Source organism: Xenopus laevis, chromosome 1S, assembly GCF_017654675.1.
Source record: "Xenopus laevis strain J_2021 chromosome 1S, Xenopus_laevis_v10.1, whole genome shotgun sequence".
NCBI lineage: Eukaryota > Metazoa > Chordata > Amphibia > Anura > Pipidae > Xenopus > Xenopus laevis.
The window spans coordinates 63,279,969-63,306,047 of record NC_054372.1 but is presented as its reverse complement, the minus strand read 5'-3'; the positions used below and the strand labels follow the sequence as shown (position 1 = coordinate 63,306,047).

The window sequence follows — 26,079 nt, the reverse complement described above, 5'->3', positions numbered from 1 at the left end:
TACAAGCTTTGATCTTTATTCAAGTTATTTACCTTTAGGAATTTTTATCATAGTGCTCTCTGGTTCAAAAGTATTTGGGTTTGTGCTGATCAAGTTGAAGAAGAAAGTCACCCTGTCTTTATTTTAGGGCTATAAGAACCCAGACCAATCTTCTGATAACCTTTTGGACACAATGCTATCAACCTAATAGTGTTAAAGCACTGAAACATTGTTGTAAATATAATGAAATAAACACCAACACACTTTGTCTTAAAAAACATACAAATTTAATAAACTCAATGGCTATTGACAAAAAAAAACCATAAGATGTTCAATGCTATACAACAGTTCTATGACTAAAACATTTGCATTTAACAAAGTTTCCTAAGGAGTTACAGATGATATTTAATGATATGTAAAAGTTTGCAGGATTTGCTTCAATTGTCTATTTGGTGTAGTATTTGTCTGTACTTTTGGCTCATGTTTGGTGTTCGAGGTGACACTCACACAGTGGTGTGCATTTATATTTAATGCCCATGGCCACCTTGCAAGGCTGACCTGTTCTTTCAAAATACCAATCCATGCGTCTTATAGGGCTCATTCTAGTTACAGAAGTAAAAGTGAATACTGACTTTCTATGGGAATTTATAGTAGCCCCTCTGGCATTTGCCAGAACCCACAGATTGCCAGTCCGGCCCTGCCCCAAACCACAGTGCAACCTGTAGAGCATTGAAAAAAATTGTATGTGAATTAATAATTTGCCCTTTGCACAGAAGAAATTGTATGCACAGCCTAAAATGAATTAGAGAGAAATGGTGATGGTCAGAAGAATTCCCTAGTAATATATATTTATATATACTGTATATTAGGTTACTGCCATATTAAATTATATAATACAAATTGTAACTGCTGGTATACAGATTTACACATTTTAGGTTGCCTGCCAATCAGTTTTAGCAGATGTCAGTTAAAACAAACAGATTCTCTTTTACTAAATCGTAATACCAGTGTAACATTTATTGTACAAGTCACTGTGTGGAGTTGCGCAATATGTACCATTCACTTCACAGAAAAAGTCACTGTATGGTTGCTCCTTCTTATTGATGGGCATTTCCAGGAGTAAGGATCAGCTGTTTCCTTTATTGCGGCTGTTTCTTAATCTGTGACTATGAGACATAAAAGAAGGGTGTTTCACAAAGGGGACGTACATGAACTATAGAACCCGTTTGATACAACTAGATCATGCTATTGTTATCATCAGTTTTAGCACAATCTGAGAAAAAAACCCTGTATTTCATAACCCTAAGGGGCATATTTAGCAAGGGTCAAATTTAGAATTTGAAAAACTTCAAAAATTCGGCCAAATTTCGAATCATTCGAATCGAAGTAATATCGCATTAGATCGGATTCAAATCGAAGTTTTTCCCAAAAAATAAGATTTTTTGAATGTGAAATTTTACCTCGACCTTTGATAAATCTGCCCCTAAATGTTACACATCAGGTTTAAAGAAGGTTTGCTGGTGTGTGTGTGTGCGTGTGCAGGCTTTCACAGTACATAATCTACTCACCAGTTTCCATTGTAATATCTTAATCCACTCATCAGCTTCTGCTCCGGTCTTTGCAAAAAGGTAATATGTTCTTAAAGGAAATACCATACTGTAAAAAATATATATTTATATATTATACTATGCCCTGGTTTGCTATGGTGTACAGACGAAATGCTTTAGAAGAAGCAATGTAGATACTTGCTACATCTTTCTGCATGCCAGTTGTAGAGTTGTAGGCCAAGTGTCTCATCTGCATGTAGTATGTAGATAGTGCTCACTAAAATGCTATTATTATTATTATTATTATTATTAATAAAACAGGTTCCCCCCCTGTACATCTGTTGAGGGATAACATTGACAGTGCAATTCATGCTGATACAAAATGTAATTCCATATATCTTTAGGGCAAACGATTCCACAAACTCCTGCAGATGGTTAGCTTGTGTGTTACTAGGATTTAATGTTTTTTTCTCTGTCCCTGTGAACTGTCAGAGTAAGGAAGGGGCCTTCAGGATAACGCCGTTTTAATTCAGCCCCATATTTTAATTTAACCTTGAAATGCTACATAGGGAAGTTTACATTCTATATACTATATTGTGAAAGGATCTTCCACAAAGGCAGAAGACAACTGGCTCTACTATACAGTGCATGTGGGTTGGAAGGTCTAAGGCTTTGCCACACATGACTTGATCTGTTTATAGTGTAATAAACAAGAAGCCAATCACCTTTGTCTTCTGAACTGAAAATGGCTGTAGGAAACAATAATCACAGCTCACATATTAAGTATATTCAGGTACTCAATCACAGAGAGAAAAAGCAACTGAGTATAACGATGTCTTTACTTCTTACAACACAATTTGTCTTACCCTATTAATGTTGCTACAGCTATAGAGACCAGGAGAACCAAGTCAGATTTTAATACTGCTTCACTTTATGCTAAAGTGTCTCTAGAAAACGTAATAATCTCATTTACAACCTTCCTTGATTCTACTAAATAAAAACACTCATCAAGTGGAAAGAATTCTACATTACCAGAAACAGTTGACCTTCTCTTGTGAATAATCAAACTGTACAGCACTGCACTCTGTAAGGTCAAGCGTCCTTATTGGCTCTGCAGACTATAGAATGAGAAAGCATCACAAATTTTAAGCCATTATAAACTACTGTACATTAAGGCATCAGCAACCCCAATGCTCCACCGATGCATGCTTCTCACCTACCCTCATGGCTAAAGCACTCCTCAGAAACTACTGGAGATACTCCATTTTGTTTGAATACCTAAAGATTATTTCCTGCACATTTAAAATATACTGTAATCAGGTAATACATTTTTAGTTTAAAATTGCAAGAGTGTGCCCCTTAGTACTCATTCATGCTTGCTTAAGAGCAGATGCAGACTGCCCCTCCTGCAGTTCAGTACCTTTTGTGTCTGAATGATGCACAAGGTATGGGGAAGAAGAGGGGACACCTTCATAGCTGCTTAACTGAGGCACCTATCGAATAAGTCACAATCTGCAGATCTCTGCTTTTCAAGCTCTGCACTGATTGTCGGTGAAAAATCATCTATAAAAATGAGGATGCTGTGCTGGGTCAGTATCATTTTTAACTCTTCATAACAATATCATCATGAAAATTGTAATTTATTGGAGAACATTATGTTATTCCTGAGATTATTTTTCCCATGGTCTACATTTGTTTGGCAAACGTATTTGAACACACACACACAATTCTTTGCAGTCGGGGAGCTTATCCCTTTTATTTTGTTCTGTTAAGTTTAAAGGTGATTGTGCACTTGTTTCTGCATCCTGATGAAGGGAGGGTTGATGAAGGGAGGGTTGATGAAGGGAGGGTTGATGAAGGAAGGGTTGATGAAGGGAGGGTTTCCCCCCCCCCTGAAACGTTGATACTGTTGCTGGCAAAATAAAAGGGGTAAGCTCCCCGACTGCAAAGATTTGTGTGTGTGTGAATCCGTTCAAATACTTTTGCTATTGCTAAGGGACCCTGCTGGGTCAACGGAAGGCCAGCACCACCAATGCAGTGGAATTGAAGCACAGGTGGGCAGTTGATTTATTACATGAATCTACATTTGTTTGGCCAATAAAACTTGAATATCTAGGCCTTCCCAAACCACTGATTTATTCTGTAAATTGTCAGGTTATTCTGATACAACAAAAATACAAGAACAGCAAAAATTTTGAGTGACTTCCCAGTGTTGAAAAACAGGATATTTCTTAATAACCACAGAGGAGTACAGTTGTGGTTCCATGTAATATTCATAAAAATGAACGGCTTGACCCATAAAATATAAAGAACAGCTGAATAAACATGAAAAGGGTAATACAATAAAGGGTAATACAATTTGCCACATTTTTCACGAGGTCAAGTTATACCAATACCATCTATATATGTATACTGGCCACCTTTTTAAGTGGCAAACATCGAATCAATTTCTATGAGTTACTAGACCTGCGATTTATTATATTACCCCTTTATATGTCACAAAGTGTAAACTCAGAGAATTCTCACTTACCACCTTGTCCTTAAAGTATTTCAGCTCATTTCGACTCAGTATAAACCATCTGGTTTTCCAGCTCTGAAATGGATCAAGGTACTGATTGACATCATTTAGTGATACAATGAGCATGTTAACACAGTGTTTAACACATTATTGACTGCAGGGATCTACTGACAATCTATTGCAGCTTATTTGACAGCTAACTATTCCAGGGAAATTAATGGTACACTAAATGCAGCTTCAGTTTAAACTTTTTAACATAGTTGGCTTTTGACAATTTAGTTTTAGGGCACCACTTGCTGAGGATCCATGAATTAAAAAAGTTACTCTTTGCTATCATAACATAAGACTGGTGGATTTAGGAGTCATGAGAAGCTTAGGTAGTTGTGCATTCCTGCAAGAAGAAGCGGTACAGTCTTAAACAGAGCAAACAATATGACCAGGGAATTTAAATATTAAAGTTATACACAAACATGAAACATTTTTTCATCCTTCATGATTTCTAATATCTAATTAAAAATTGCATATTTTTTTTATTATATTCTCTAATAATCATCTGACAGACACAATATTAAGGTTATCAGCCCATGATTAAGTGCCCTTTGGGTATGTAATGCGTAGGGCCTATGGAGATGTAAGAATATTTTGAACTTTGACTAATAAAGACAATTTTTCTTTTGGCCCTGTGGATTCCTTTGAGTGCCGGATAGTCCAGTTATTCTTGTTGTATACAATATTATGGTTGCCTAATATTAAAAATGTATCCGGGACCAATTCAGAAGTCAATATGCCATCATAAAAAGGGGTATATGGGTAATTTTTTCTTTATTAAATACAGTATGATTAAAAAATAAATAAATATCTAATTAACGATTGCATATTTTTTATTATATTTAAGTGAAATAATCTGACAGTTGCAATGTAGGTGGGATAACGGTAGAATTTTCCAAGTGATACAAGAACTGGAGATTATTAGAAATGATAGCAGTATATATTCAAACTTATTCTCCTCAGTCTAAAGTACAGTCAACCTGTGTAGGCTAAGTATTTTCTTTCTTTGAAAGCATAAGTATTTATTGTCTTTGAAAGCAGATGACATGATCAATGAAGAAAAAATATTAAATTTGCATTAAAAGTCTTCAGTAGGTCTTACCTTTACACGTCCTCCTTGTTTTGTAAGATATCCTTCTTTGGTACCCAACTAGAAGAAAAATATATATTTTTTTTCAAATCAGTATTCTAACTTGTTACATGTGCTTCTTACTTCTGCAGGCATAATAATCTTTAAATATTTCAGGGCCTTCGAATTTTCACTTCGACCCTTAAAAAATCAGCCCCCTAATATTTCAGTTATTAAGCAAATAACAGAACAGGTATGGGACCTGTTATCCAGAATGCTTGGGACCTGGGGCTTTTCAGATAACACATCTTTCCGTAATTTGGATCTTCATACCTTAAGTCTATCAGAAAATGTAAACATTAAATAAACCCAATTGGCTGGTTCTGTTTCCAAAATGGATTAATTATATCTTAGTTAGGATCAAGTACATTGTACTGTTTTATTATTACAGAGAAAAAGGAAATCAATTTTAAAAATTTGGATTCGATGGATAGAATGGACCCAATGGGAGACACCCTTTCCATAATTCGGAGCTTTCTGGATAATTGGTTTCTGGATAACTGATCCCATACCTGTATTTTATTCCAATTATTTTATGCGATGATGGGAGACAAGGTGCCTAAAAGGCATTTTATAATCTGCAAGTGGAAATTAAAATGGAAATTAATTTTAATATAACAAAATGTTGTCTTGCAGTGTCAAGTCATCTGCACTAAATTATCATTTTGCAAGGTTCTCATGTCAAGAGTGGCCTGATCTAGACAAACTGCTGTATAAAATGCAGCTGTCTATTTTTATTTGCACAATGTTAAAATAAACTTGTAAAACAAAAGCAAGTCTTAGTAAACTAATGTGCCTTGCAATAGCATTACTCACTATAAGCTCTGAATATGCTACCCCCATTGTAGACTTAATGTAATCATGATTTCAGTTTCTGATGATAGAAGGTCTATAATGGTGGCAGGTTCTGATAGTAGAAGGCCTGTTAAGAAAAACAGTACGTACTGGGGGTGCCAAAGGAACAAGGTCAGATTCAGAACGTCCAGTCTGCATTGCTGTATGAACACGGACCGACTCATATATTGAAGGCTCTTCTACTGTACAAGGATAGGGATGTTTCAATAAAATTAAGGTGCCTGGAAACGAGGTGGAGAAAACAATATTAGTTTATTGCAGTAAAGTGCTTTCAGTAACAGTTTCAGGTAGTATCTCAAATACCATTTGAACCCAAAAAAGACACTACGGCTTCAAGCATCAGTTTAATCACTGTTGACTCACATTCTCCTTATGTGTCTTATAAACAGGTTTTTTTACTATGATAAAAAATATTTTGAGATCCACAAAAATATTGCATGAATGCTAATATTACATACTATATTGGTCCCTATTTACTATCAATCACATTTTTCCACAAAAAAAAATTGTTTTTTTCCTTATTTCTTTAAAGCTCGAAAATTTCTAGATTTATTAAAGTGTAAAAACCATGAAAAGCTCTAATACAAAAATTAGGCAGATAAAAGTTGTTGAGGTGCTATAGAAGTCAGTGGGAGCTGCGCTGATCCGATTGAACCATTTTTATTAATTTTTATTTATTTTTTTTATATCTTTTTGGAGGTTTTCTGGGTTTTTTCCGCTAGTAACTGTTGGAAAAACTCAAATCGCATTGTTCAGCATTTTTTTCCATTCATGCTTTTTATATTCAGATTTTTTGATAAATTTTATAACATTTGTGGTTTTAAAGGAAATTAAGTTAGTTGTAAAAACCTCAAAAACCACTAAAATGAGACTATTGATATAGGCATCCACACTGGGGAATAAATACTAAATTATATATATTATTCCACTAGGTGGCGATCAGTAAGCTGCAATAACCATGTCCCTTTTTTCTGTTATACTGAAAGTGATTATTTTGTATTTTTTGCTCTGACCATTATAATTAAGGTATGAACATTTTATCATGCAGGTAACATGCAAGTCTCTATAGATGACACCCCATCTTTTGTTTTGCACAAACTAATTCACTCAGCTGATATTCTCGGTTTACATGCTGCATGTTTTTAAGAGATGTTCAAGATCTGTGCATTTTGCACAGTGACCTTAAATGTCAGTATAACTTTTTTCCCTATGGGATTGCTTAGTAAACGAAGGGGCTCATTTACTAACAATCGAATTGAGATTTTTTTTACACGAATCTCGAGAAATGTGTGGTTTTCCTATAATTCCTTTATTTATATTTAAAAGCTTCAAAAATTTAAGATACAGGGCCTTATTTATCAAAATCCAAATTTTTCTGAACTAGAATCCACGATTGGACCTTATTTATTTTAAAAAAAAATCACAATTTAATCAGATCGGGACAAACATGAAAAAATGTATCAAAAATCCGAATCATACGTTTTTTTCAGAGTTTTTACCCCGAATCACTCCTGAAAAGCCAGCATTTTTCAGATTTTTTCCTGAAAAGTCCAGAATAGTTGCATTTTCTGGCTAATTCCAGCGCAGACCACAGAAACTTCCAAATAGTATAGGAACCTTTCCCATTGACGTATATACAACCTTCGGTAGGTCCCGGATTTTCAGATTCTGACGTTTTCCATCCTCTGGGTATAATTAATATCGAAAAATTCTAGGTTTTTTTCACAAAAAATTGGGATTTTATAATAAGAAAAAAACTAAAATTTTTAAAGTTTTTGACATTCGGACTCCCTTAAAGTTGTTGAGGTCCTACAGACGTAAATGGGAGCTGGAGCTGATCTGATTGGTCTGCAGATATTTTTTCACTATGAATTGTCTGAAAAATCTAATTTTTAGAGGTTTTCGAGGTACAGGTATAGGATCCCTTATCCGGAAACCCGATATCCAGAAAGCTCCGAATTACGGAATGGCTGTCTCCCATAGACTCCATTTTAACCAAATAATCCAAATTTTTACAAATGATTTCTTTTTTCTCTGTAATAATAAAACAGTAGCTTGTACTTGATCCCAACTAAGATTATAACTATTCCTTATTGGAAGCAAAACCAGCCTATTGGATTTATTTAATGTTTAAATGAATTTCTAGTAGACTTAAGACATGAAGACCCAAATTACGGAAAGATCAGTTATCTGGAAAACCCTAGGTCCCAAGCATTCTGGATAACAGATCCAATACCTGTATTTGTATTTTTAGTGCATCATTCAGCTATTTTTTTTTGTTTACACTTTTTATATTCCGATCTTTTTAGTTTGTGAGTTTGGTCATGGTTTCAAATACCTCTAAAACCACTAAAATCCGACCATTAATAAGTAAGCCTCCACAAGTTGAATACACAATCATTTTCTTATTGCTTCATTTTACCAAAGACTCAGTGAAGGTTTTACTGGCACAGATTCTAATCAATTCCTACAAGCTCCTATGGGGGCATGCCTTGCCTTAAAGGGGGCATGACTATCTTGTAAAAGCACAATTCATAATTCCAGTCATGTACATTAAAAGATTAACACCTGCCTCAATGAAAATCATGGTACCATTGTGACTTGGTAACACTTTTACACATCTGTGAGTTTCAGCCAACACCTTACTGAAGTGGAACCATTATGATTGAATGTCTGTGCCCTCAAGAGTTTAAATGCAGGGGAATTCCCTACTACTTCAGTTGAACTGAAGTAGCCACTCGGATTAGTGGTGAAACATTTTCAAGAAAAACTCTAAGGGGGTTATTTATTAAAATCCAAAAAAAAAAAAAGTTTTTTTCACTAGAAAACTACATTTTTAGAGGGAAAAAAAGCTCAAATTTTCAGAGATTTATTATACCCCAATGCTTCAAAAGGTCAGAATCCGAAAATCCGCCATCTCAGACCTGTCGAGGTCCTGTATAAGTCAAGTTTTTGTGGTCTGCTCTTAGTTTAGCCCGAAAATCCGATTTTTCCCTGGGATTTCGGGTGATTAATTCGGGAAAGACCCCGAAAAATATGAGCAATTTGGGGTTTTGCTCAATTTTATCGAGTTCTTCAACAATCCAATCAAGTTTTTTTTATTAATAAGCTAAAATAGGGCATGGGAGTTTGGTCATGGTTTTTTTTTAAATAAAATATGAGATAAATTCTGAATTTATTAAATAACCTCCAAAATGTCCCTTTGCCTTTGACTTAATTCTAGTAGATACTGTATAACATGACACGGATAAATGATAATCTTCATAGACAACCCCATAGTAACTCCCTGTGTGTCCTCATAGCCTGCAGATAACATAAAAATATGCTAGCAAGTGCGGTCTAATAACTAAATACTATTATGTACTAATAAACGAAATACCTGGCTCCTAATTGTATTAAGAAGAAAGGGGCTATTCAGGGTTATCATAGCGCAGTACTGATGAAAGACAGATCACTGTGACAACTGGGCAGTACACTAGCAGCTAACTTTGTACCCCCCCTCTCCCAAGTAGTTAACTTGCAGTAAACGTTTTCCTCTAGGAACCAACTTCACTTTTGACCCAGGTCAAGTACAGCACAGAATTAGTAGATGATAACAGCTGTTTCGTGACTTGAGTGCTATGAGTTGATATTCTCAGTCCAGTTCCCAGCAGACAGGTGTCCACAAAAACACTATCCTTGTTGGCACCTTCTAAAGCACTGTGACTGAATTGGCATGGATGAAAAACCACCCACTCACTGTTGGTGTTGATCCTGTTTGACCGGGTATTTTAGTACAGAAGTACATTGCCCAAGCCAAATTCCTGGCAAGCCTCCCATTGATCTTGTATGTGAAAAATACAATTCTGCTGAGTGTAGCTGCATTATCAGACTTATGAATTAACACCTTTCCTATCAGATGATAGTCTACTGTAGGGCTTGTTCTCCAGAGATGGGATAGTGGGCAGGCTACAGTTTATCTTCTCGTGTTTTGAAATGAATTAACAGTGTATTAGCAGTGATTATCACATTTTCAGAACAAAAATCGCCTTTGCCAATGCACACTTATAGAATGCAATCATAAACGATGAAGTGTTTATCAGACATTCTACCTCTTTGTTTTTTGATAATCTTCATCGAGTTTTCAAATAAAACAAAGAAAAGAAAGAACAAAAGAAAATATATAATAAAAGAAAAGCAGAAAACAAAACAAGAACTAAGGGTATGATAACAATCATAGCAGATTAATCAGCCAGGGTTACAGCTTACAAATGAACATAAGAATATTACATCCTTAATTGAGTTTTTTATCTTAAACAATGTATAGTAAGTCAGAAGTATTTGTGTAAACAAGTAATTCTAATTCATTTCCATCCGTTGCTCAACATGATTTGTTAATGTTTAATACCCTTAAAAAACTGATAAAACTGGTTAAACTGCTGTCGCTCTTTTATTGATATGTAAATGAAAATATGAGAGGGAGTAAAAGATTTGGAAAAGAAAAAAAAAACACTCTCTATGTTTATTCTTGCGTTATTGAAAGATGTTCATCTATCCAAACAGACCAAATTTTGTCAAATTTTTTTGGGCAGCCTCTTTTATAAAATGTAACTTTGTATAGGGGGAGGTATTGGGTGATTACATCAAGCCATTGGAGAGCTGTAGGTGCTAAGCTTGATTTCCATCTCATACAGTAGCTATCAATCTTTTGGCCTGTATATACAAAATGGTTAGCAAATGTTTTCAGCTGTAGAGGGGGCAATATCTCCAATCTGATTGAGGACTAGGGCTAGTGGATCCATAGGTATAATAAGGGCTAAAGTTTGACTTATCTAAAGATCCCGAGATAACCGCGCAAGTAATTTACCACTTTTATTGCCATGAGCAAATATATTTGCTTTTTAGTATAATAGCTGCTTATTTACTAATTTGGTTTGGGCCAGCTGGAAAGCCGTTTGGGAGGTTAACCGTTTCTGTTTAAAAAGTATCTGAAAGGGATTTAACAAATTCTGATTTGGCCTTGTTTTCTAAATCATGAATCTCTTGTTGTGCTTGTTTGGTAAAATCTTTATCATGGGAGATGTATAGGCACCTGAAGTAGACTTTAAGAGTGTCCCATTCCAACTGGGGAGAAGCAAAGGCCGCATTGATGCTTATGTGAGATTCAAGTTGTGTCTCAATTGGTTCAGATATAAAATCCAGTTTAATTCAGAAGCTGCTAAGTCTCTAGGTGGACTCTGATAGGGCTGTATTGGTCATTAGGGATATTAGCAGTGGAGCATGGTCCGAAATGCCTATAGGCAGTATATTTGCTGAAGCTGCCAAGCAGCTAGCGGTGTAGCTCTATTAATTTGGGGTAGCAGTCTGTCCTGCTTTTCTGAAATCACCATATTAGAATCACCCATGAATACAAGTGGTGCCACCGGAAAACTAGCCATCCATTCCATAATGTAGGTTAATAGGTCTTCCTTAAAGGGTTGGGGAGCATATATGGTTTACAAAATAGTGAACGGTGCATAATAATATACCTGCCTTCTTAATCAGTAACTAGTCTATGCATTGTAAAGACACAAGATTTTGATATCAGTATAGAAACCACTCTAGCATAGCTAGAGTAAGTGGAATGATAAGTTTCTGCTATCCATGGCCTCCTTAAGGAGAGCAGTTTTGAGCCATCGAGATGGGTCTCCTGCAAAAAGATCCCATGTGGTTTAGAGTTTTTAAGTACCTGGAACACCAAGCCTCTTCTAATTGGGCTACCCAGGGCCCCTAACATTGAAGGATATAATATTTATCATAGCCATGACATGAGCAGGAAGGGGGGAAGGTGCTAGGGAGCTTTAGTAGTCAGTGCCCCTTGGGGTTGAAGTTTTAGCAGTGGGTCCAGGGTTGAAGAAAGTGAAATTTGTCCAGGTGAGTCTAGACCTGGTGGGTAGGATAGTTAAAGCAGACCCAAGGGGTATCCAAGTAGAGTTTTTGTGACTGTTTATTTGAGTATTTTACAAAAGTGACTCCAAATAATGAGGAAAAATAGCGACAGTAACATAATAACGTGAACAAATTCTCCCACCCTACTCGCCCTGCCCCAACTTGAGGGAGTTGTTTTCCCAAACATATGAGCCATAGTTTGCTTTGATTATCAGTGTGTCAGTGGGGGTATAAAGAAAGAGTAGCTCTCATTGCAAAAATACTGAGCCTGCTGGGCCAGGTCTCCCCATCATCCAGGTCAATCCGGCAATGGTCTTTGGCGTGAAGAACATGGTGGCTGTGGTGGTTGCCCTGGTGGAATTGCAGGTAGTGCCTCAATCCAAGTGTGCATGTGAAAATGTGAGTTAATTGTTTGCAATCACTCTCAGGCGAGCCAGGAATACCATGGAATACGGAATTTGTCATCTGCGCAGGGTTTCTTTGACTGAAGTGAACTTCGTTCTTTGTTTCCAGACCTCCATAGAAAATGGGTGGAAGGAGATTCTTTGATTCTGGAACATAACATTTCCAGCTTTTCTCACTTCCTGAAAATGTTATCCATGTCGCTGTAATCAAGCACACGGGCAATGATAGGTCGTGGTGGTGCCCCAGGTGAAGGTGGCTTGCCAGGGACCCTGTGCGCATGTTCAATGATGAAATTGCCAAAGAATGTATTCGGTTGAATACATAGGGGGTTATTTACTAAACTCTGAATGCAAATATCATGAAAAATTTGTGATTTTATTTATAAAATCGGATTTTTAAAAAAATCACAAATGTTTCGGAAATTTATTAAACCCCAAGGATGGGAAAAGTCAGAATCTGAAAATTCGGCATATCAGACCTGTCGAGGTTGCATATAAGTCAATGGGAGAAGTCCCAATGATTTTTTTTGTTGTGCGCTGGGTTTTTGGCAATACCCCAACGTTTTTGGGCATAATTCAGAGTTTTCAGGTGAAAAATCCGGAAAAAATAGTGAAAATCAGATTAAAAATTCAACAAAATCATGAAAATCGGATTTTTCAGAATTTTTTCTGATTTTTTCCCGTAAACAAAATTTTTGGGAAAGTGTATTAATAAATAAACCTAAAAAAACCCGTGCGGATTTGGTCGGAGTTTTTTTTGAAAATATTGAGATGAATTTGAACTTTTGATAAATAACCCCCATAATGTGCTGCCAATGAGTTAATGTTCTGTTAAAGCTTCTTGCTAGTTCCCACAGCCAGCCAAAAACAGCGGTAATATCAGGGTATTTTGCAGAGCTTTCTCATTCACATCCTATTCATTGCACATCCAGGGCACACCCCAACAATCTAACGTTAACTTGTATATTTACACTGTGGGCAATCAAATTTTTTTTTTTATTTTGTGCATGACTGCGTGTGATAACTGTTTGTTTTATTTAATGCATCACAGCCATATAACCATACTGCCACCTGCTACCTAGCCTTGTATGAACTTTCAGTGGGTGTGAATGCCAAACACAATATGTTTGTGACTACCTGTAAATATGGCAAATGTGTCCCTTCCAGGTTTAACTCACTGGTGGTTAATCACCACTGAGTTGTTTTGCATTTTGCTTCCTTGCTTCTAATTGCATATTGTTGTAAAAAGCAAACAGAAATTGATTACATCTTTTCATAAGAGCACTGGAGCTTGTGGAATGTATATAGGTCAAATGAAGAGTTGTAACAACAGTGAAATAAAAAAAAAAAAGACAATATAAAATTCAGCTTGAAAGGCTTACTGCATGCAGGCTTCTAATTGTTTTCAAACAGGTAAGAATGAGAGGCCTCTGTTTAGTAAGTAGCTTTGAACAAAATTTTTTCTTATAATTGTATGTTTGTAGTATCCGCACCTCCTAACAAAGCATCACTTTCAATTGAAGTCCAGCCATATGGATGTACTGACAACTTTACAATATACTAGAAAATGATTTGTCCATTATACAGAACTCCAGGAGGAGTCATTAATGTCGTACAATCCACATAAGAGTATGTTATGTGTGGAAAATAGAGACGGAATGAGTATACCAAGGCATTATGTGAAAATAATTCTTACACAAAGCAAATTTTTATCAGTGAAGTTCTTTTGTAATAAATCAATCGTGATTAGTCATATAGTTGATTAATTGTGTTGTGCCTTTAGAAAACAAATGAGAGGCTTAATGTGACGTACCAAAAACTTTCCCTGACACTTTGGCCTCTCAGAGGCACCTAAAATGGTAACAGCGTAATCCCTATATCAGAATCCAACAGCACATCAGGATTTGGTTTGACACCACCAGCGACTGGTTGACGAAGTTAGTGCTACCTCCCTCCAAGCCCCCCTCAATTTCTATTACCCATTCATTATTTGGAAAAAATACATTTACAGAGCTAAGCACCTGATGCGCGTTTCGCCCGTGAGGACTTTGTTAAAGGAAAAATGGCTGCGAAATCTCATGATCTTTAAATCATTGTGTAATCGCCCTTTTGGGTCCAGGTAATCATGTGACCACTAGAATCACTGATGACACTGTGGTTACATTACTCATCCAGAGTTCAATGAAAAACACACAGAAATCTTTCCAATTATAACAGCGCTGTCATTACACAATTTCTGTGCTTATGGAAAATTGAACAAAGCATCAACTGTCCAAACATATACTTTACATGTCATTTATCTTTATGCTTTTTTTTTTAATCTCAGATGAGCCATGCAATAAGGCAGCTGGCTTTTTTACATTACTCTGAATAAACCCATATAGCAGTGAGCATATTATTCTCTGCAGCATATAGTGTAGCAGTGTCTCATCTGTAAATTACCTGATTCACTTCCAATCAAAGGCTGGTTTGCAAAATGCTCTACAAATTGTTTTAACGTAGGAAATTCATTGAAGCCAAACTTGAAATAAGATCCACATTGCAGAACCTCAAAATGTTTTACGGAATCCTTGGCCCTGAAATGAAATGGCAAATGGAATTAGTTGCTATTAGTAGAGCCACCTAAACTCACAATAACTTTCCTCTGCTAGAAATGCACTGGTTTTACTGGAAAGAACAGAACAACTCTCCAGTACTTCTATTCTCAGCATTTAATTGCCTCCCTAGAATGACTAGGCCCCAGTGCAGCTGTACCAAATATATGATCTGGTGAATGAGAAGTTATGTAGGGATCATAGATCAACAAGCAGAGCTTTTTCTCTCTCTGACATTGGATAATAGTGAGGCTAAGTAACATAATAGTAGTACTACTACCTATGCCAGTATTAGGCAGAACAGGACTGCATCTTGTCAAGGACAGAAAGGACATTGCTTTACCTGTCAATAGAGAAAATGCATCCTGATTTCAGTACAATACTAGAATAATAAAACTGACTCCTCAATATATGTGCCCTTCTTGAATTTAAATGCAATGTAATATAGGCATATATAAAGAGACATAAGTTTAAGCATTTGCCAGTTTTTTGTCCCTAATAGTTTTCATATGCTCAGAGAAACCATTTTAAAATATGTCATAATTTTAGTAAGATTTTTGGCATTCTTTTCAAAAAGTCACAAACATTTTTCACACCAGGGTAAATGTCCTCGCTCATAATATATTTTGCCGTTTTAAAAATAGCTGCAAAAAGTAAATTGTGCAAAGATCCACTTTTTTTGTTTTTGTGGCAACAACTAGGCAAAAGGGGTAAAGATGTGTCAAAATTATTTTTGCTAGTGTATTAATGGGAGTTTTTTCAATAATGGCTCATGGTAATACTCTGATTAAACCCAATAGCTCATTGCAATACTTTGATAAAGAACTGTTCTACTGTTGAACCCGATGTCGTATGTTGAGCCCAATATAGTGTAAAAAGACAGCTTTATAACGTATAATTGTTTATAACAAAGCTTTGTATGATAGTATACAAGGCAGCCTTATAATCCATAATCCTGTATAATGAAGCTTTGTGTCGATGACCTAATATTTGTTCATTATTCTCATATGATTTCTGATTTCTGCAGCCCTTATCAGACTTTCCTTTATTGTAGCTAGGAACACAATATGCTATTCAGCTACCAGTTAGCAAGATAAGATCTCTGCTTCGGATGTGCTTGTTGGGAGTCTGGCCAGATCCTGATGAGCGCATGGAAAGCAAGATCTGTTATTAACCAAATCATTGTATTTTACTATCTGACTATCATTGTAAATTACTATCTGAGCTCATTGTTTGCTAAGCCTATATAAACTGGGGGTCTCCATTCAGTCAGTTGAGATCTCACTTGTGGGGTTGACACGTGACGCCACAGGACCTTCCGTGCTCCGTTTGAGGGATTCAATCTGCTGACTGTTCCAGGATCTCCCAGTCTTGGTTGCAGATTGAAGGTAGGGTTGCCACCCGGCCGGTATTTTACCGGCCTAGCTGTTAAAATACCTGCCAAGGCCGGGCCGGTATTACAAATTTACCGGCAATGTAGCTGCCGGTAAATTTGTAATACGATTAAAAGGAGCCCTCAGCGTGCCCCCAATCCCCTGCAACGTACCTTTTCTTTTGCCTCTTCTAGCGTCCGTTGTGTCCGTGGCATGGCCCGCCCCTTTTGACATCACGCCCCGTCCCTTTTGACGTCACGGGCCGCCCCCTATGTGTCCCCGCCCCCCAGCAGCCTGTAAAATTTTTTAAAAAAGGTGGCAACCCTAATAGAAGGTGCTTCGCTCTTTTACTCATTCGGTAATGTATATATTCTTCATTCTATGTTTGTAATAAACCTTTGCCTATACGTAGCTGGTGTGTTTGAATTACTTCAGAGAGACTCATAGAACCACAATTAAAACAGCTAGTTTTGGCAATACAAGATCAGGCATTTTAGCATTGATACTTTTAGAATTGTGATTGATCAATACCAGTAGAATGTGCCCATATAGAAATTAAAATAGAATTAAAGCATCAAAAGAACCTTTTTTAAAAATCCAAATGTGTTTTGTTTCTTGTGGTAACAGAGGTTCATTATCATAACCCTCATCTTTATTTTTTCAAGTCTGTGCATGTATTGGAAACCACAAGCCTACTTTGCCTACACCCTGTCATCTGAATACTGCTTGATTTAGAATACAGAGGTGTATACAGTATCATCAAGAGAAGGATCCATGCATGATTAACCATGCCTGAATTGGAATTAGAGCTTTGAAAACGGTTACTCAAGCTAATCTTTGGACCTACATTATGTTCATATTCTCTTGTAACGTTTTCAATAAAAAAACAGTCTAACTATACTTGTCTCTCTGCCACCTATCATTCTGTTTTCTCAGTGATCATACTCTGAATCATTTAAATCAGGAAAGAGGGCATTTCCAAGTCTGAGCACTGGGTCAGTATAAAGTCTAAAGTGTTAGACTGGGAACACGGAAAACTTTATTGAATGGCATATGCTCAACCCATTCCGAACATTAGTTTAAGCATATTTTACATTATCCTCTCTGCACCACTATAACTTTTAATCTCCCCAGCCCTCTTTTTACATAATTGTATCAGACCCCTGCAGCTATCAAATTGGGGTGCTGGTGATGTGGAGTGGTGCAAAGATTCAACAAGCTTGCAGACCATGTACACGTGATCTCCGGGTCAGTGGATCTTTGCAATGCCGGCAGTCCAATGTGACAGCTTGCTGGTATCAGTTTGTCTGTTGTTAGCTTGAGGTAGTGGAATGGGTCTGTAAGAGGTATGGATGGGAGAAGTTATTCTCCATCTTGGTGTATGCATGTCTTGTGTCTGGCTACATCATTTATATTGTACCATGGACAGGGCCACCATCAGGTGGGCACAGGGGGTACATCTGTACCCGGCCTAAAGACAGCCTCTTGACAGCATCGCTGAAGTCCAGAAGAGCCACAGATCAGAAGTCCGGAAGCCACAAAAAGACCCGAAGCCACGAATGGTGTCAAAGCCGTGAAAAGACCCGAACCCATGAAAAGATCCAAACTTGAAGTCCTGAAGCCGCAAAAAAGACCCGAAGCCACAAAAGAACCGATGTTGAAGTCCTGAAGCCGTGAAAAGACCCCAAGCCATGAAAGGAGCCAAAAGTAAGTTCCACTGAGCACCAATGTGTTATTTTTATTAAACCCCTGTATTTTTTTAACACTATAGAAGCCCTAGCCACCGATGTTTTTTAAAAAAAACTTTTATGGCATCAGTTTTTTATATAGGACCATGGCCACCAATTATGTTATTTTAATTTGTAGGGAAGCCATGACGACTAATTTTTAAAATAAAACTTTTATGGGGGGCCCTGGCGCTAATTGTTTTTTAACTTGTAGGGGGGCCCTGACCACCAATGGCATTTTATAACTTGTGCAAGGGGGGTTTTACCGTTTTTAGCGCTGATGTCTGTGTGGCCTTTTTACTGTAGTTTGGGGTGAGTGGGATCTGGGGGCCTGGGCGTGGTTTGGGGAATGGGCTGGGGTGTTGAGAAAATTTTGTTGTACAGGGCCCCCGTGATTTCAGATGGCGGCCCTGACCATGGATATCAATTGGTTTTCCCTAGCACCATATAGAATAGTAGGCTCTTTAGACTCATGGATAGGAGGTTTTAAAGACCTAACATATCTAAGTTTGCTGCTGCAGCACTGATTGTGCAGTGGCTTCAACAGATACAGGTACGGGACCTTTTATCCAGAATGCATGGGGCATAATGAATCTTTTCTTAATTTGGATGCTCATATTTTGTCTACTAGATAAATAATGTCAACCTTAAATAAAACTCTGTTTATTATTACAGAGAAAAAGGAAATCATTTGATTACTTGGATAAAATGGAGTCTATGGGAGATGACCTTTTCATAATTTTATGGATCTCTCTCTCTTTCTCTATCTATCTACTGTATCTATAATTCTATAATATATATATATATATATATATATATATATATATATATATATATATATATATATATATATATATATATATATATATATATAGACATATACAGACTAAATTGTTAATCAAAGTAGGGACCACAGATGTATTAAAAAGCTTCAATGCATTTCAAGACATTCTCTGTTCAGCACATACATTGCATAACCACTGGCTTTGCTCATCTAAACATTTCCTTTCTTCCTACCATTCCACTGTACAAGAAGAAAGCGGAACAAATCTTTGTGTGTTTCTTTGCCTCAGCTTCTGCTAAGGTTAAAATAACCTTATTTTGTCATATTGTATATTACTTTAACAGAATTCATAAAATTTAATCAGACTCTATACTGCTGTGAGTGTCACTTACCTGACAGAGAGTGAGTAGCTGTTTGACTTGGAATTACTGTTTCTCAGGAGGTAGCTTCCATCTTGGCCATTTGTAAGTAGCAGAGCTTCAGCTGCATGGCGTGAGAGGTTACCATGGTACCACCTAGCAGGAAATTAATTTTGTCATTTGTAATTTTGTTGCATATGTTCTGCTTTTTCTTAATAGATTTATGCCTGGTCTTTTTTCTTCATACCCAAACTGCCAGCACTGCATTTTGTTGCATAGGTATATGGAGACATAGCCCTTAAGGTTGGCCTAGCAGTTGCACTCATTTTTATGGTCAAATAGTGGCTTTAAAAAAGTTTATCAAATTCTATAAATATTTTTCTGGTTAAAACTACTATATTTGTTCTATGAAAGCAACTTCATTCTTTTGAAAGTTATGAATCAGCATAAAATGCTACTTTAATGTATGCTGAATACTTTGTGATGATAAATATGTTTTTGACTATGGTGTAGAGCAGGAGTCCCCAACCTTGGCAGTACACTTGGTTTTAGGCAACCAAAACTTGCCTTCAGATCAAAAATTCAAAAATAAGCACCGGCGAAGAGAATGTCACCAATGTGCCAATTCAGTTCTACTCTAACTAAATTATCAAAAATTCAAAAATAAGCACCTGTGAAGAGAATGTCACCAATGTGCCAATTCAGTTCTACTCTAACTAAATTATCAAAAATTCAAAAATAAGCACCGGCGAAGAGAATGTCACCAATGTGCCAATTCAGTTCTACTCTAACTAAATTATCAAAAATTCAAAAATAAGCACCTGTGAAGAGAATGTCACCAATGTGCCAATTCAGTTCTACTCTAACTAAATTTCCTGATCTGTCTGATTTTTAGCCAAATGTCAGTTTAGCAAACTGTCAGAAAGGCCCCATTCATAGGCCAATTAGCTGCAGACTTGGTCTCAAGAGGCCAAAAATGCAGCTTTTTTGTATATGACTTCCTGTACTTTCATAAGGTTTTAGGAAATTAGCCTTAATTTAGATTTCTGGATTTTGCTAGGCATCTCCATATTTCTTACCACATCCCAGAGCGCTATTACAGTATAGATAACACAGAAAGAAATTGCCGGTGCTCAGTCTAACCCACACTGTGTCATTGACCAGCTGCTAGAAGCACCCTTGTGCCAGTGCTCAATCTAACACACACTCTGGAATTGACCAGCTGCTAGAAATTATAAAAACACATTATTTGTACACAAAAAGAAGGGAAACTATTGCCAGCACACATTGCCTTTAAAAAATTATTGTTACAAAAAAATGAGGTGTTTCTCAATACGTAAGCTCACATGACACTTGCAGCAGTTGGGAGCTCCCAGTACCCCTATCCAGAGTGTGGCCTCTAAGTAGCCTTCACCTTTGGTCAGAGAGAATATTTTAGGGTAACAGGTGCCCTTTAACGTGAGTCCATTCTATGTCTGTATTGTATTTAAAAACAAGTCCCACAGCAAACAGTGTGACTGAGTAGCAAGACCATGCTGCACTTAATCTTAACTCAGGAGCTCTAACGAGAAAGCTGGGAGCGTTTAACCCCTAGCTAATTAACATACACCTGTTAGTTTATTTTACTTTACTCTACTTTATTCTAAAGGCTGAAATGCAGTTAGAAATAATGGGGCTCATTTATAAACACTGGGCAAATTTGCACCTGGGCAGTAACCCATAGCAACCAATCAGTGATTAGCTTTTTACAGTCAGCTGCAGGATGAACACTAAAAGCAATCCTCTGATTGGTTGCTATGAGTTACTGCCCAGTGTTTATAAATGAGCTCCAATATTTTTGGCTACAATTTGTACACAGACAATAAAATGCCAGCTATTATTGTATATTTGTTTATAGATCTATTTAAAATAAAACACATTTATTCTCCTTAATATATTTATGTAATGAAATTTTCACAACATTATCTTTAGTAAACACTGCTGTATGTATTTATTTGTCTCATTGTATTGGTAGGTGTTTGCCTGAGTTATGCTACAGAGCATACTGGAGCCTGTTTCAACCAAGTTTCCTGTTAAATGATATGCTGAGAGGAGTGATGCCCCCCCCCCTACACACACACAAGCTTTCACTTGTTCTATACTATATTGGTTTGCACAGACTAAAAAGAAAATAGGAAACTATATAGTCTGCAAGGCAAAAACAGTGCTGATGCAAAAAGGCAATCAAAATAAACTTAGTAACTTTAGTGAACTTCGCTTGGAGTGTCAATGTGTTGGGCTCCCCCACTGGATATAATGAATCAATGTAATATAATATATAATAATAATACATTAATGATAATAATATGCCGCGTGATTCTGTTTGCCGACAAGTGCACTGGCCCGGGTTACTGTTCCTGATGCACCACTATCTTTCTGTCCTGTATAGTTCACAAGCTCGGTATACTAATAGATGTCACTACATATGTGTGGTGTCCTGGACACTGAAAAGGATTGTTGTAGCGTTGGTATCACTGTGAGAAGGAACCACAGATGCTTATTCAAAAATGTGCTTACAGGTCCTGCTCTGTAATGCCAGCTCTATACAAGCTATCACCTACATCATTCTTATATATTTGGCTCTTTAGCCTCTCCCAAGCCTCTTATTATGGTCTTTCCACTTACAGAACGACTGCATCATTCTACATCAATAGCCAGTCCACTACCAATATCTACCCCTTATTGCATGAGAAATATCCCTATAATACACCAAAGCTATGAATATCTTGTAAATTATATCCTTAGAAACAGTGAGTTCTGATGTCCTCAGTTATAAACGGTGAGTTCTGATGTCATTTCTGTCACATAACTCACTGAAATTTGTGTATTATAATAAATAAAGTACCCCCAGTTGTAAAATATGAGGATATAAGAAGTTACCTCGGAGTTCCATGACCTTCGGCCTTGTGTTTTTATATGGTCATGAAACTCCTCGGTAACTTATAATATCCTTATGATTTACAAGAGGGGGTATTTTATTCACTATATATAATCTACATGCAGACAGCTTTCCTAGCAGCAGTACTTCAGAATATACGTAGATCCAGTGGCGATCCTAGAGGGGGGCGGGCCCTGGTGCGTGACGTGCAGCCGGGCCCCGCCCCCCTCTGTTCGGCCGCATATGCCGGCATTCTCAGTGGCGAACGGACTGCCGGGGGGCCCTGAGGGGGTGCGGGCCCTGGCCCGCTCGCACCCCCTGCTCCCCCGGTAGTTTCGCCACTGTGTAGATCTTGTTATGTGCTTTACCATGGTTTCAATATGCAATATTTTTCTGTGCCAAATCAATAAATAAAATCAAAAAACTCTACTGAATCATCTTCAAAATATTTAGGAATACCAAAACAAATGCAACCTGTCATTTGCATATTAAATTTTTAGATCTGTGAACCACAATTTGTCACATTCAGTTGTCCAGAGCGCTAAAGCCACATTTCTAAGGGTGAAGACACACAGAGCTACTAGTAGATAAAATAGACACTAGTGATAATTGGCTTTCCTAAGATACTACAGGGCCCATTTACTAACAATCAAATTAATATTTTTTCCATGAATCACGAAAAATTTGTGTTTATCCTATTTTTCAAACAGAATGTTTTGAGAATTATCAAGTGAAAATACCATGAAAATCTTTGATGCTTAAAGCTGGCCATAGATGTTGAGATTTTTAAAGATCAGATCCTGATCGTGAGACCACGATCTTCTCAGAAAGATCGTACGATCGTATGAATTTACCATCAACTAAAAAGACCAATTTACCAGGAAAACAAAGGGGAGCTGCCTGCTTGGCCCTGCAAACATAGATAGATTGCACTGGGACCGACAAAGATTTTTTGACCTGCCCAATCAATTTCTTGACAGATGTCGGCCGAAAAATCGTAAGATGTACGATCGTTCGAATACCACTAACCGCACGATAATTTCGAAGGATTGGTCGGACTTCCTTAAAATCGGTCGTTCAGCAAGAAGAATCGTCGCGTCTATGGGGAGCTTAATGCCGCCAAAAGTTCTCGAGGTCCTGTAGAAGTCAATGGAAGAACCGCTGATCGTACTGGACCATTTTAAACCAATCAGAATGTTAGAGGGTTTTCAGGTTTTTTTTTGCTACGAATAGTCCGAAAAACTAGAATTTTAAGAGCTTTTCGTGGTATTCTGATTTTTTATTCTGATTGTTCAGAGCTTTTTTTCCGTTTGCACTTTTTATATTAAGATCTTTTAATAAATTCAATAACAATCGTGATTTTTGAGTTTGTGAGTTTAGTTGTGGTTTCAAAAACCTCTAAAACCACAAAAATTTGACCTGGAACAAATAAGCCTCCACGTGTGTTTTAGGCAGAGGCAATTCTCAATATTGTCTATGGCAGGGTATTTTGTAGCCACTAAAAGTAGATGCTACTTTGATCTCTGAAGTTAAAATACATAATACATAAATATTATTGAAATGTATTTTCCGGTTTCAGTAACATGCAACAAATATGTTCAATGTGGATTATAGAAGGATACACACATAGTCCGCTAGGATTCTTGTAGTTGTAGAGGAAATAAATTGCATAGAAGTGAGGAGAGTGTGGCAAAATTTCAATCTGGGGGTCTGTATCTTTTCAGTCTTTGATCACATACCCCAACTTCATACTCCATAGGGTCTCTCCTTAAAGGAGTTGTTAACCTTCCAAACACCTACACTTTTTCAGTTGAGTTGTTTTCAGATTGTTCACCATAAACAAAGACTTTTTTTCAGTTGCTTTCCATATTTTATTTTTTACTGCTTTCCTGAAATTTAAGTATAAATTTTAATGTTCCTGTCACTAGTGTCAACTCAAGTCAGTGACCTGGGAGCATCTGAACTGTTACAATTTGCTACATTTAGTTGATACAATTAGTTGATACATTTCTCAGCAGCATCTGTGGAATATTAGCAACTATTGTATCTAATTCTAACAGCTGCCTTTAATGAAGTCCAGGGACAATGATAACAAATGTATCAACTAAATGTATCAAATTAGAACAGTTAAAATGAGTCGGTGACCCCCCCCCCCGAGCTGCTTAAGAAGGTGAAAAATTAAACTTTACACTTCAATATTAGAAAAACAATCACAAGTAGAAAATAGAGAGTAACTGGAAAAAGTCGTTATTTCTGGGGAACAATCTGAAACAACTGAATTGAAAAATAGTGTTTGAAAGCAAACAACCCCTTTAAAAACCAGGGACAATTGACAATCACAAATCCAGCATAACTATTTGTACTATAGATTCTTGCTTTTATTACACTTTGTTTCTAAATTTGAATGTAAAGTTCATTTAAATAGGTTTTTAAAACATGTTTAAATCAACTTTCAGAGTTGTTTTTAAAACATGTTTAAATCAACTTTCAGAGACGTTGAAAACTGATGATGATAAGGAACTTTACACTTGGTACACAACCTATGCAATGTTAATCAGTGTTCCATTGTTGGTTCTGGAGTAAAAATATATTCTATTAACATCACACACAATTCTTTCATCCAGTAAGGTCTTTTTTTTGATTATTAATTCATTCTTCAAATCCAATCACCCACAACCTCTCTCTCCAGTTCATGGCTCCCTAATTGTCGTATACAGCTCATCTATTTCCTTTCCACTTTAGTCCCTACATTTTGATTAATTCTATTACCCCCAAATAAATAAATATTTTCACTGTACTTCTCTGTCCATTCATCTGTTTCATCATAAAGCTGTCCTATCTTTACATTTCAGAACAGAATGGCAAAGACAAATAGTGTAAAGTCACAGGAGCAGCAGTCACTGAACTACGAGCCCCTGATAAGAGATGAGCTGCACATCAAAGTAAATATAAAGATACAGCTTTACCATGCCAATGAAAAGGCAGGCCATGAAAGATGGAGAGTATAGGTCCCTCATAGTATGGCTGCTATTCTATTGTCCCAATCATTCATGCAAAGAATGCAGCTCATCTTCACTTCCTTATCTACTGATTCACTAGCTATACAATTTGTTTCTATATCCCTCATGATGTTGGAGCAGTACAAGAGCAGAACAGTTTCTGGCAAGCAGCAGGTTTTCTATACCCAGACTAGCAGCATAGGGTACATCATTCACAGCTAGAAACCTAATACAGGTGGAAATTCACTCCGCTGTCTTCTATATAATATTTCAAGGCAGGACGCACAAGGAAGCAGGCAAAACACACAAGAAGCATGCCCAAGAGATTTTTACATAACCTTTTCACAGAAGGAAAGCTTAGATGCAGCACTGGGCTTATTTATACTTTGTGCAGAGGCATGTAAAGCAATATTCTTTGTGACATGTTCCTGTACTAGTACTAGGACGTTGCTTATCCTGTGCTGACAGATAGAAACTTCAGAAATCCATGACATTAGTCAGAGCAGTTGAGCACTGAGAGGTTTGTATCTCTTCCACAATTTGTCTTCTAATAAATTCTCACATCTCAATACCAGCACTCTCCTCATCTGCCCATCTTATTAGTTAATAGAACAAGGACTTTCTGACTGTTCAGTTGTAAAAGAACATGAAGAGAAAATATGTCTTATTTATATTATATTCAGATTGAATATTTACTAAATATAGCATGGCGTTTTTCTATAATGTGTTGCAAAGGGTGATAATAACATATAAAGCATAAAAACATTGTGGTGATGGTTTGCATGTCACCTGTTGACTGTAATGGCATCTAACAGAATATTCCTTTTTTGCCTGTAAACAAGATGCATATGAAAGCAGCCATTTTGCTTGCCTCTGCTATCAATCATAGTCAACAAAATATCAATGCATCTATTCGATGGCCCTTTTTTGATCTATTGC

General features: G+C 36.8%; 1 protein-coding gene across 1 annotated transcript in view; it reads right to left on the bottom strand.

Moving 5' to 3' along the window:
• Nucleotides 1–247: 247 nt before the first annotated feature.
• The window catches only part of dapp1.S (dual adaptor of phosphotyrosine and 3-phosphoinositides S homeolog), a 37,206-nt gene continuing 11,374 nt past the window's right edge, over nucleotides 248–26,079 (bottom strand). Inside the window, exons 2-9 of the mRNA XM_018243397.2 lie at nucleotides 19,258–19,380; nucleotides 14,830–14,963; nucleotides 6,167–6,297; nucleotides 5,195–5,242; nucleotides 4,057–4,119; nucleotides 2,559–2,644; nucleotides 1,548–1,635; nucleotides 248–1,145 (exon numbers count right to left, since the gene is read on the bottom strand). Coding sequence (XP_018098886.1) covers nucleotides 1,119–1,145; nucleotides 1,548–1,635; nucleotides 2,559–2,644; nucleotides 4,057–4,119; nucleotides 5,195–5,242; nucleotides 6,167–6,297; nucleotides 14,830–14,963; nucleotides 19,258–19,380 — 700 coding nt within the window. The 3' untranslated portion in view covers nucleotides 248–1,118. The remainder of the gene's footprint in view (nucleotides 1,146–1,547; nucleotides 1,636–2,558; nucleotides 2,645–4,056; nucleotides 4,120–5,194; nucleotides 5,243–6,166; nucleotides 6,298–14,829; nucleotides 14,964–19,257; nucleotides 19,381–26,079) is intronic.